At 40.3% G+C, this 13,055-nt stretch overlaps 1 protein-coding gene across 7 annotated transcripts in view; it reads right to left on the bottom strand.

The window, feature by feature from the left end:
• Positions 1–12,111, bottom strand: part of LOC103476218 (protein turtle homolog B) — a 90,111-nt gene extending 78,000 nt beyond the window's left edge. For 2 of the 7 annotated variants that reach the window (XM_008428389.3, XM_008428390.3), the window contains exon 1: positions 11,631–12,105. In XM_008428389.3, coding sequence (XP_008426611.1) covers positions 11,631–11,694 — 64 coding nt within the window. In that variant the 5' untranslated portion in view covers positions 11,695–12,105. Of the gene's footprint in view, positions 1–11,630 lie in introns of all 7 variants that reach the window. The other 5 variants (XM_008428396.3, XM_081615255.1, XM_081615254.1 and 2 more) reach the window with 5 other exon arrangements.
• Between the last annotated feature and the right edge of the window lie 944 nt (positions 12,112–13,055).

The raw sequence follows: 13,055 nt of genomic DNA, 5'->3' as shown, positions 1-13,055 counted from the left end.
AGTTAGAAAATGGGTCAACAAAAATAAAGTACCAGTAACATCTAATTAAAACTTTTAAAAAAGACACGAGTCTGTCAACACGAGGCTTAACGTCCTTTGACAGTTCAGAAATATGTTTGAAACCAGGCAACAAAAGTCTTTTTCAAACTAACAAACTACTAACTGGTAGAGTTGTCAAAAATCATAGACAATTAGACGCAATCGATACTAAAACATAAACTATTCAAAAATACTCCTTTGTGCGAAAAAAATCCCCAAATTGTGCCCATTTTCAGCGCCTCAACAGAAAAATGTCCAAATATGGATGTCCTGACAACAGCATGTTACTTTTTTAAGCTGACAAAAAAATGCATAGATTTTGTTCAGAGATGTTTTACCTATGAGGCAGGCAAACAGGTAGCCCAGATGCTAGCTGTGCTAATGCCAAAGACAGAAACTCTGATGCCAAACAAGGTCAGAGAAGCTCCTGTTTCTGCAGCAGTAAAGTAGTAAAGGCTCCCACTACTGTGTATGCAATTCATCTGTGAGTCTGTGAACAGTTGAGATTTCATAATCAAGTGTACCAGTTGTATTACTTCATGTCCCATAGTACAAATGGATACAGCTAGTTGGGCAGCTCGCCCCGTTTCTCCAGGACAGCCACCAAACAACTGCTAGTGAATCAGAGTCTTGGTGCTGCAAAAGAGTTCAACACAAACACCGTTTCCCACTCAGCAGTGAGGTACACAGTTGTAAAAATGTAGGTTTGCCAGTATGTATCACATTGAGCCGGCCTCGCAGAGTGAAGTACGGTGGAGTACTCGAAAACCTTTAAACGTATGGACAACCCACGCTAATGCTTTAAATGTTAGCTTTATGCATAGCCCCATTGAAATATTTGGTTGTTCAGCAGTTCCCGTGTTTTTTCCAAGTTCTGAGTCCACACCACATAATGCTCCATCCTACTGCAGGTACCAGTTGATACATAAAAGGACGTAGTCCCCTTTAGCTGACACCAGTGACAACTGTGGTGGGATTCCACTGACTGTCCAGCAAAAACAACAAAAAATCAGAGTCATTTTAGTCTATAACAGCAGAGATCAGATCAATGGAAAGGTCGCAATGAGGCACTCCTAATGAAAAGCCGAAAATATCCCAACACCGTGTGTGTGAAAATGCTTACAGGACTTCAACTGAGAGCCAGTCTTTTCTTGGTCAGCAGCTTTGTTCTTGCCATCAGCCACCCACTTCATTTCGACTGCTCATTAAGTGATTAGACTAGAGGCATCATCAAAAAACTGGAACACAAAAAAGTTTGTGGGAATCAAATTAATTAGGTAGCAGGGCTACATGCCAGTTCGATTTTCCACACCCAGCTTATCCCTGAAAACACATGCTAGGAGTTGGAAGATGGGACCAACACGTCACAAAGGGAAGTTCGAAGCCTTGAATAGCTTTAAAAAACACAACAACAACAACAAAACGCTCAGAATGAAAACACGATTTTATCTTAAAACGAATGAATCCAATTATTTATTTGTAGAGCTGGTTGCTTCTTCTACACTGAGTTATCTATCAGCCAATTTGCTGCATACCTGGTCTGAAAAGTGTTCAGTTGCTTTAAGTTGTGAAAATGATGTCTGTATTGACCCAAGGTCTGACTGAACTCTGTAGCAACTAACCTTTAGCCACCTTTTTCTATTCTGCATCTGAACTTTTGCTGAGTGACCCGTCAAATAAACACATCATATGAACAAGAACTGTGAACCTTATTTCCTTTTTAGTGACACTGATTCACCTGCATGACTCACACAGTCAATAACACGTTAATGAAAAAAAAGCTAATTATTGTAAACTGATAGCTAAAAGGAATGATCCATCCTCTTCCATGAATATGTTTGTTATATTTGAAGCAATTAACATTTGATTAATATGTATTAATAATAATAATTCTGCAGCATTCTGGGTTCCCTGCAGAAGAGGGAGCAACATCAGAACTTCATATGGGCTCGCAGTTCTTTTTCAGATCATCACTCGCTCAAAATCTAAAACGCTCCGACTGACCAAACCTTTAACTGAATAGAGACGCACTCAGACTGGAAGCAGTTCCTTTTCATTGGCATTGAATGCCCAGTGCTCTGTTGTTGAACTTTAACTGCAGGGCAGCTAATAGACACCGGATATCTGCCAAACTGTTCCTGACCCAGCGCAAAGTAGCAGTCGAAGTGGAGACGTAGCACGACTGATCTCTGTATCTTACTTTTTTTTTTCTCCCTTGTCATTTCTCAACCTCTGTCTGTTAGTTTTACAAACCAAGTTAAGATTAAAGTTTGAGGGGAAAAAAAACTGTAATTAAAAGAAATGGATTCTGACACTTTATCAACCAAAACAGCAGCCAACTTTCACAAAGAAGAAGAGGTGTGAAGATCACTTTCCCCAATACAGAGAAGAAACTAGATTTTCACAGACACCAAATAATAAGACAATTATTTTTGTCACTGGCCAAACTTTTCTTATTTTAGTTTAGTCAGAATAACTTAAATTAGTTCTATTTACAGAAATAAATTTTTTTCTGAGATTTTTTGCTATTTCACAGGGATAATTTGGTTAAAATGTATGACTTGGGTCAAACCTTTTGGGTTTCGATTTGCTGACCTGGTTTAGGTTAGCTGATACGTTTGAGCTAATTGGAAGCACATGTTGGATGTATTTTAACACTCTGCTTTGTGTCTGATGTGATGAGAAGAAGTAAGGCAAGGATATCAGGAAGAGGTTTGTTCAGCTGCTCAAGTCTGGTTCATCCTTGGGAACAATTGTTACCAACGCCTTCAGGGGTTGGTAACAATTGGTTCATTTCTCATTGGTTCAAACAATTTTATGCAAGTGTGGGTATGATGGGAACGCCCAACCATCACACCACTTGGCAAGACACATTGCTTGTGTTAATGAAATGGATGGGTTCTGGTCCAAAATGTGCAGGATGACCCCAGAACAAAAACCAAAGACGTTACAACGATGATGCTGAAGCTGGTGAGGCAGAGTCGTTATCCACAGTGAAACGTGTCCTACACCGAGGTGGCCTACAAATCTGACTGAATTACGCCAATTCTTTTAAAAAGAATGGACCAGAACTATTGTGAGAAGCTTGAGGAAAGAAACCCAAAAGTTTTGACCAATTCAGTTTAAAAGACAATTATCCTAAATGCATTTAAACTTCTGGATTCTAACTAAAATGTAATAATAATAATCATCATAAAATGTTTTTGCAAACACTTTAGGCAAAATTGAAATAATTACAATGATTGTGAGAACAAAGAGAAGTTTGGTCTCATTTAACTTGGGCTCTGTCTTTACTTTAGACTTATATTAAACCAAGGTTCTGTTAATCTTATTTTCAAGGAAAGCCCAATGCTCAGATGTTTGGTGTGTTTGACTGGACAGACAGAACCTTCAGGATCTCAATCTGGTCGGAAAGTAAAAAACTGGAAAAAAAAAACAAAACCCATCTGATTAGGAGTTTTATTAGAACCTGCTTACAGTGAACTGGAGCAACATTACAACAGGAGGACATAAAATTCAAATAGACGTCATCCTCATGTTCAACTGACTTAAAGTAGTCATACAAATGCAATAAAGCTGTTTCTGAGAGGTCAGAGTAAGTGTTCAAACTGCCTTTCTGAAGTGCTGATGTGTTACCATAGATACAAGATGATTTACATTAACGCTGCTCAGTCTCTGAAATTACAGCTCCTCTATTACAGGTACTATGGTTGATTTGTTAGCCTCTGAATCGCAAGCAAACTCTACCAGAGTCAGCAAAACCAGGAAATTCCTTATTTAACCAGCAAAACAGAACTTACAGCTACAAATGTGGGACAGTACACTCTCTGTCACTTCTAGTTGTCTAATGTATTCACAGGCTAAATCAGAAGCACAGCAGAAGCATTAATCTGGACTGCAATACTAAAGGTAGCACCGAGATGCAGATCAATGCATTTTTCTTATTGACTGATGTCAGGGTCACCGAGTCCACCCTAAGTTTGCTGTTTGCTTTACAACAGCATGCTTCTGTTTACCTACAGAGAGAGAGTGAAAGATGATGAGAGGAAACTCTGAGAAAAACATCCAAAATGCCATGTGCTTTGGCAAAGATTACACAAACAAGAAGCCAGCAGTAACCCAGGTTAGCTTAGCATACATCAGTCACAAAACCAAGGTAACAAAAGTGTTGAGGCCAACACTTTCCATTTTAGAAAAAGTTTAATTAGGGCTGCTCATAATCATTGCAAGTGCTGTAAATGTCCCACAGGGCCCACTCTGGACATCCCGGCACCAAATGGCGGTCCGTATGCAGACATTAAGGTAAAACTGGAATAAATTAGCTTTGTGAGTGAAATGCTCAACACTGATGAAGCCCACTGAGGAATTTCTGCAATACTCAACAACAACAAAAACCCCAAAGACTTCTCTTTCATCCAATAAGACAAGATAACAGGATTGACTATATGTACTAGGGTCACATTTTAAATTCAACATCTCAACATGTTGACATGTTTTATCCTTCAGTCAATCGGTAAGAATTACTTTATTGTCACTTACAATCTCTTACTCATTTGCAAATGTGTCTCTGTGTTTTCCTCCAGGTTTCATTGTGAGTGAATACTTTCTGTCTCTTTCTCTGTCACTTCTACACCTGCTGTATTTCCTGCTGAAGAGAAGACAACCGGGACCTGACGCAAAAAAAAGAAAGAGCACAAACTGCTCACGTCTGCTGGACTCGATAGCCGTGTTTGTGTCAGCACGTATTTAGTGGTCCATGCACAAGACGAGCAAATTAAGGAGCAAACAGCACAGCTTCATCAAACTGTTCATAAAAGATAGACTCCGTGATCTGTCACATAAACTGTAGCTAAAACAGAAAGCACGAGTTTCACAACAAGGCCGCTAGCCAATGCAAGTCGTCGTCCAAAGGGAGTGATTCATGCATGATTCCTTCCAAATTTCAGTCGCACTCAAGCAAGAACAGTAAGAAATGAGTCACGCATGTGCAAGAGGTTCAGTGACCACGGTGTTACTGTGCTTGACTGGCCAAACTGGTCTGACCTGGACCAAACAGAGAGTCTACAGAGTGTTTTCAATAGGAAGATGATCAACACCAGACCCAACAATCCTGCTTGACGCTTGAAGGCAGCGATCAAACAGTCTGATCACCTCCATGCCATGCTGCATTGATGCAATAATTAATGCAAAAGGAACGTCAACCAAGGACTGAGTGAATAAAAGTTAGCATACTTTCCAAAAGCCTAATATTTCTGTTTAGAATATCCTCTTTTTTTAATCGATCCAAAGTAATATAACAATTCCCACACTGACTCTGAATTATGGTTTTCTATTATCTACAAAACTATAAGAAATAAAAGCTTGAAGTAGTTCACTTTTTGTGAAATTAATCTATATGATTTATAAGTTCTGCTTTCTGACATGAGTGCTAAAAAATATTTAACTTGTCACAATATCCTAATATTTGGAGATGTACCTAGTTTTTCTGCTTATTCTACAAGGTTTTGCAGGTTTTACCAATTCAAATTTAAGACTTTTTAAGATTTTTAAGGCTGCGCCGACACCCTGATTTCAAGTGACATACCTATGTAAGTAACTGTGACTAGGTAACTAATCATCAACTTATAGAACCGTGGAAAATGTATACTTTGTACTTTTCTGATGTTACCACGACAAATTTCTACTTATTCTGGAGGATTTTATATGACAGAAAAATACAAAGTAGCACATAGAGGTACACAGGAAGGAAAATGTATAGTGTTTAGCTTATTTTTCTTTTCAAAATAAAAGTCTGAAAAATGAATAGTGCATTTGCATTTAGCAAACATGAGTGAATACTTGATAGAATAGCATTTGACTGCAGTTACAGCTCCAGATCTTTGACTTGTGTCCAGATGCTCAAGGCTTGGCATGTGGTTTCATAACCTCACCTTCCTCTAGAACAAGGGTGGGCAATCCTGGTCCTCGAGGGCCGGTGTCCTGTAACTCTTAGATGTCTCCCTGGTAGAACACCCCTGGATCCAATAGCTGAATCACCTCCTCAGTGCAGTCAAGTTCTCCAGAGTTATGCTAACGACCTTATTATTTAACTCAGGTGTGTTGAAGCAGAGACACATCTAAAAGTTGCAGGAGTCCGGCCCTCGAGGCCTGGAGTTGCCCACCGCTGCTCTAGAACCTCTCTAGAACCTCCTCCCTGACCAGACTGAAGCGTTCCTTGGTCTCCATGCTGCTTGTTCACTAAAGAAGCTTTGAGGTCGGACACAGAACCCAGGAGTTAAAAGCGGTTTGTTAAACTATCATTTATTTAGCTATGGAAGTAAACATGGGTGAATGCACACCACATCTGCAAAAAAACAGCAGATCATCCTCTCTCCCCTCTGCTACTCTACAGCATGTTTTCAACAGCAGAGCCTTTCATGAATCACGAATGCTCAGGCTAGCTAGCATAGCCACCAAGGACAGCAGATAAACGGTTTTCCTGTAACGGTAAGTTGTTTCTCTGCCACTAACTAACAAAATTAGCAGCATATACACAAGAATGATTGACAGCGATAAAACCTTCCTTCTGGCTCTGACTGTTTTTTGTGCATTTCTTTAGTCAGTAATAATAACTCAGGGACGAGGTGGAGGAGATCAATCTATTCACAGTTTATCTGTTACAGCATCACAACATGGTGAAGTTTTAATAAATAGGTAAAACTAAATAAAATAAAAGTTACATACTGCAGCTTTAAGCTTTGAATAAAAACATTTGAAAGACATTCTCAGATAACAGAAACACTATAAACATTTTGTTTTCAAAGGCTGTGACAGAAGACCAAACTTTTTCCACATTTTTCTTTCTTTCCAAAGACATAATTTTGATAACTAAAACAGGTCGAGAGTTTGACATTTGCCATCGTCCAGCATCCCACTCGCCTTCCTTCCCCATCCCTCCCAGCAAGAGGTGGCATATGTATTTATCTGGTGACTGCGCGGCATTTATCACACAGCTTAGTCATAATTAGTGCAACTTAGTCTGGGGCACAGAGCCTGTTAGTGGGCATATGTTCAGATCTGGTTAAAGACACAGTGTTCCCCCCGAGGGGATGGCTGAATGTGGACATGTGTGCCTGTGAAGCTCTCCGTGGAGCGCACCCTGAGCTTCCATTAACACAACCCACCATGTTCCCTTCCCCGAGTCGCCCGCCCATGCTGAGAGAGGCCACTCAAAACCTAGAGAGGAGCGAGTTCACTCAAGTCTACACAGTAGAAGGGCTGGCGAGGAGCTGGTGCAGACAGGAAGGAGCAAACAGAGCGAGCAAAGGATGGATATCATGAGACGAGAGAGAGAGCATCCGACTCGGGCGTGGGGGGGTTAGCAGACGAGCCGGGTGTCAGCTGCCAGCTTGAGAGTGCAGTTGGCATCCATATGTGTGTCTGTGTACACGCGACTGCACAAACCTTTAATGAAGCGCAACATAACGACCAAGTGTATTAACGTAACACAAGTCGAGCCACAATTTTTGCTCCTCGTGCAAATGTGTTGCTTAAGACAAAAATGTTAAAACAAGCTTTCGGCAAGAAATTACATAACTTCTGAGTTGAGTAACACTTGTCGCTGATAAAAAAAAAAACAAATATACCTGCACGCCTGTGAGATGCAGTTACCATTATCTAATCAGTGATGTGAAGAAATCTTTTTCTCCATCTCTCTTGAAGGCGAGCAGCTAACAGAGATGGAGTGTGTCTTTAACCAGATTTGAAGCTTTGGGGCATTTCTGTAAGTTTGGTGAGATTTGGGTGCTGCTTTTCTTTCTGGTCCTCCGTTATCATGTGGCTGACATCCAAATCAAACAGCATACATGGAGAAGACGACGCCTTGTATAACTATGGCTTGTACAGTTGCCAAGGTGACTTGGAAATATTATATGGTTTGCGGACAGTTTTTTTCTGTTTGGTTCCAACACTAAGCAAGCGTTGGAGATCTATGATAAGGAATCCTGAACAACAATCTATTTAGATATATTTTAAACTCGTTTCTGTCAGGTTCTTTAGACAAAAGTTGCGATCTGTTAGCAAATTGCTTTTCTACCCATTCTGTTTCAAGTGTTTCAGAAACCCCTGATCATTCATGGAACTTCTTTCAAAAAATACTAGAAATATTGACTGTGGACGCTGACATTAGCGTTGGGTATGTCTGTGCTGCTGCAACATGTTTAGCATCAAGATGCTATTCTAGGTTTTAGTAGCTTCACTGATTTTCTAACTCCTAGTCTTTAACATTGTCCCATTATGTAATTTTTTTTAAGCAGAAATTAACCCCCAGTGGGCCAAGAGAAGCAGCTTTGTCGTTCATCGCTGTTGTGTGCGTCTGCAATAAATTAATTAGCTTTTAGGTAATGGTAATAACTGACTACAGTTAATTGTTAGAATGATAAAAGAGTCAAGGATTTAGTGAAGCTCAAACATGTAAAATAGAAGATTCTGAAAATCTGAGAAGTTCTTTTAAAACCATTTCTAAACATCTGAAAACTTCAAGATCATTAGTTCAAACAACTGAAAATGAGTTCAAGTTATCCAGATGTGTTAGGTCCTTCTTTTTTCTTTTTTTTTTGCCGAAGTGTGTAAAAAAGGACCTAAACTTTCAATCTCAAAGAAACATAAAGAAGCAACTACCAAAGCTCAAGTCTGGAAACTGTTCAAACATCAGCATTACTGTCCAAGGTGGTCGTGAAGAGAGAGATCCAAAGCCGACATGTAACTCAACCCAAATGTGCAGCTATCCATATGGACAAGCCCAATTCTTTCTGAAGGAAAGATTTACAACCAGATGAGAGAAACATTGACAAGAATGACAAGAACAATGAGTGAAGGTGAAGCTTTGAAGCCTAACAACACTTTATCAACTGACTGGCATGGTGATACATTCGAGATCAGTTTGCAACGATGAGTTCAAGGAAACATGTGAATCATGACATCATCATCTGGACTGGGCTTAAAGAGATAGTAATCATTCTGTATGTAAACTTCTGACTTTCAAAACATTAATAAATAAATATCTGACATATTCTTTGTCTCATTATTGAGCTGTTTAGGCAAATAGAAATAATGTAGAAAATTCAAACTGACCTACAACAGTTTGAAGTTTGGTCTGATTTAATTTCAGACAGTAAAAAAAAATTGTATGCAAACTTCTGGTTTGAGTTTCATATGAAATTTAGTCAAAACTTAAACTAAACAACAGCAGGGATCTCAAGTTTTAAATTCATTTCACACATTGTAGCTGTCAGGCAATAAAACTCAGATCTCCATTTTACCTGGTGTTTGTTTTCTTGTGAAGATGAATCTATTGATCACTTTTCACATCTGTCAGTGATTTCACTGATGAATAACTTTTGAAAAGTGCAAAATGCAACATCTGACTTAGACCAAATAACACGACTTTACATTTAAAACACTGTTTTATTAGTGTTTCCTGAAAAGTTCACTTTTTGTCAGAGATTAACCTGACAATACTTCATCCCAAATATCCTCAGTTAGTGTTTCTTTCCAGAAGCTACAATCTGTCAAACATGGCTCTACTTTCCTACATTAGACCACATAGAAGGGGTCTGCCAGTTTAACATGTTGTTGGATTCTAATCCCAAACATACTGAACAACAGCCAATGAAACACTTTCAGAAAGGGCTGCAGGATATTAGAAAAACATGGCATTGCTATATATCAAAATTAATATTTCATCACTACTGTTTTTCCATGACTGTCATGTCCCCACAACTCTCCCTGCGCTTTCGGATGTTGGTCACTAAGTGTGCATTCACACCAGCCCTGTAGAGTCCACTTTAATTAAACTCTAGTTAGAAAGTTCAGTTCATTTGGGGAGGTGTGAATGTGCAGTCTAACTCTAATGCGGACCAAAAAAAAAAAAAATTCTAGTCTGCCTAAAAACCTAGGTCTCGGTTCGGTTAAAGTGAACTCTGGTGATGTTTGAATGCATGTGGATGCCAAGCAGACCGGAGATCACTACAAAAGCAGGGAGAGAACTACAGCTCATAGCATCCTGAGTAAATAAGACCAAGACAAATGTGAGTCTTGTGCTAACGGGAGAGAAGGTTTGTAGTATTTTGACGAAAAAAGAGAGAAATCCTAACCGCTAAAATTTCCCTCCACTCTGTTTTCAACATTTCGTGAAGAAGGAAGTTGTACTCAGTGTCTTCCTCAGAGGTTTTCATGTCATTTCCTTCATTGGTTCTTGATGTAGCGCCACCACAAGTGAGGAGGTAAATAGTTTTTTTAAAGGGTTTGATTCGTTTAACACCATGCAGTTTGAAAGCAAATCGCACCAGCTAAAAATGTAGCAAATGTTGCAATTTTGGTCCCCAATCAAACCGAGACTACTGGACTGTCAGGTGTGAAAACCCCATAAGATCCATTAGCAGTTGTGGACAGAAAGGATTATCAGAGTTCATCTGACCTGGAAAGCAGAGCTATAAAACATGACACCTGAAAAATTCAATTGATGACATTCTTTGGTCTCAGTAATAATGAGTTCATGTGTTGAGTGGTATTGAAACAAAATGCACTCAGCTTGAAACTTAAGCTTACAATTCTTCCAACAGTGTTTAATAAAAGTGGCAACTCCAGAAAAATAACTTTAAGCTTACTCTGATTATACAATTATACATTTGCACTGAATATTGTACTAACAGCGATGATTTCAGGTGTACTTTCCCTTTCCTGCAGGCCTGTGGTAATTATCACCGAAATGATCTACGAAGTGTATTTAAGAAGTTCAACACAAAAGGTGATTCCTTCCTTCCTTCCTTCCTTCCTTCCTTCCAGCCTCTGCAGCAAGCGGAACAGGGTGAGCTGTTACTTTTCCCTCTTATGAAGCCATCAGAGCAAACCCAATACGGCTGTCAAATCTCCTCAGCCTCACACCCAGTCATTACAAATTACAGGAGTGACAGCAGAGCAGAGTCAGCTGCTCACAGTCACCTCGGTGACCAGGCGCTCCCTCTGGCGGACAGAGCAGGTCACGACTCACTTCGACACTTTTACAGGAAGAGGTTAATCTACTCACAGCATTTTAACGACATCCACACCGGCGCACCATAATCCCGTTCCTCCTCACATTTGACGATATGAACCTGAAGCTGGATGCTGCAGTCCACAAACTGCCGGCAAAACGTCCCGGAGCTAAAATAAAGCGAACTAAAACATCTGGGGAGGATGATGATGTAAAAAAAAATTTAAATTAAATAAAAAATTGACTGCAAATTATTTCCGTCTAAAGCCAAAAACGCCACATCTCTGGCAGACCTATAAATAAATGAAACCCGACTCCAAGTGAGAAGAACCAGGTTTCAGCGCAAGGTTTGTCACCGATTATGGAATAAAACTGAACCGGCTCTTTTCCCTCATTATGTGTCGCCCGGTTCCAGGTGATGAACACACTAACTTCCAGACATGCTTAACAGGCATACGGCATTAGAAAAGTTGAAAAACAAGCAAGTGAGAAAATGCTATTTGGAAGGGTGGGGGAAAAATGCTGAGTTCAAACTTAAACACAGGACGCCGGTGGATACAGATACTGCACTTCGACTCACCTTGAGCGGCCGTTCCTCGGGTGCTGAATACACTTGCTATCAAAGTGGCCACATACCAAATCATAGTACTATAACCAACCAGAAAAAAGCCTCATCATATCTCAAAGTCCCCCGTTCGGTGAGTCTGTCATTGCCCAGCTGCCCAGGACAAACAGAGATGGGCCGGTATCCTTGTTTCCCCGTTAACCGAGCCCTGGACCCTTCACCATCGGCGGTTTCCCCTCTCTCTTCCCCTCTCCTCCGCTCTCCTCGCGCATCCTGAGACAGATCACCTGCGCCAATGGGACGAGAGCAGGCGGCGCCGCGAGACCGAGAGCAGCCCTTCAGACTACCGCGGTCCCGCCTCCGCGCTTGTTTCATTGACGCGCGTGAGAGGATTTCAGCCGCCTATTGGTTACCTGTGCTGTCCCTTCCATGTTTGGAGTGGTGCGTTCACTTGATGAAAATAAAAATAGATTAGAAGTTCCAAGCTTCCGATCAAGCAGTTGTTTCGCGCTTTTATTGAATGTTTCATCAGTTTCATGTGATTAAACATAAAATAAATGATTTACTTTTATTGGTGTCACAGTTTCAGCGTGGCCCGAATCAAAAATAATGTATTTATTCCCGTTTTAAAATGAAATTTTACTGATATGTGATTAATATTTCAGCAACACCGCATCTGTCATTTATGACATTTAGAAAATGCTCAGATGTGACGCTTTACGGCCTTTATTGTCTTTTCAATATCTGAACTGCTCATGGAAATACCTTTCTCGTAGTGTAGTAAAAAGTAAAAGCTTGACATTTTTAGTTGCAGGGCCTGAATGTAGCAAAGCAAAGGGAGCAGTTTCAAGTTGGGTTGGAGTGCGAAGCCGTAGCGGAGCTGCAGTATCATCCTGCGCAATAAATGAGAGGAATCCTTCAGCCTGTGCATCATCGCGACACGGACTGTAATCAGATCCCTTGTGGAAAAGTGAGACTGTCAAAATATGTACTAGCCTGTACGCGACACAAAAGTACAAACCCAAGAAGAGTGACTAAGAGGATTCAGCGTGATTCATCTCTGTTGATAGGCTAAATCCGTCAATAACAGGTTAATATTCAACTGAGTCAGCCTGTGTTGCTCATAGAGCATCCATCCTCCGTCAGAGCCAGGTCTACCTTCAAGGTCCAGGAAGGAGGAGGTTCTGCTGCATGGCTTACAGTAATCCATTTGGGATTATTTCGGTTACAAGCTAAAACTTAAGTTTGCATCAACAGAATAATGTAAACATGAGATATCCTTAAATAGCAACTTTGTAAACACTAGAGGTACAGGCAGCCTGACATTGTCTGGGATCTGGATTTTATTTGGGAAAGAAACAAGCCCACAGCATCACACATCGTCAACCACATAAAGTAGACATAAGGCTTTTTCCCGCTAAATATTCATCCTCTTTACTC

Source organism: Poecilia reticulata, chromosome 14 (assembly GCF_904066995.2).
Source record: "Poecilia reticulata chromosome 14, P_reticulata-male-v2, whole genome shotgun sequence".
Lineage (NCBI taxonomy): Eukaryota > Metazoa > Chordata > Actinopteri > Cyprinodontiformes > Poeciliidae > Poecilia > Poecilia reticulata.
Note: the sequence above shows the minus strand (reverse complement) of the source record. Positions and strands in the feature narration are given on the sequence as shown.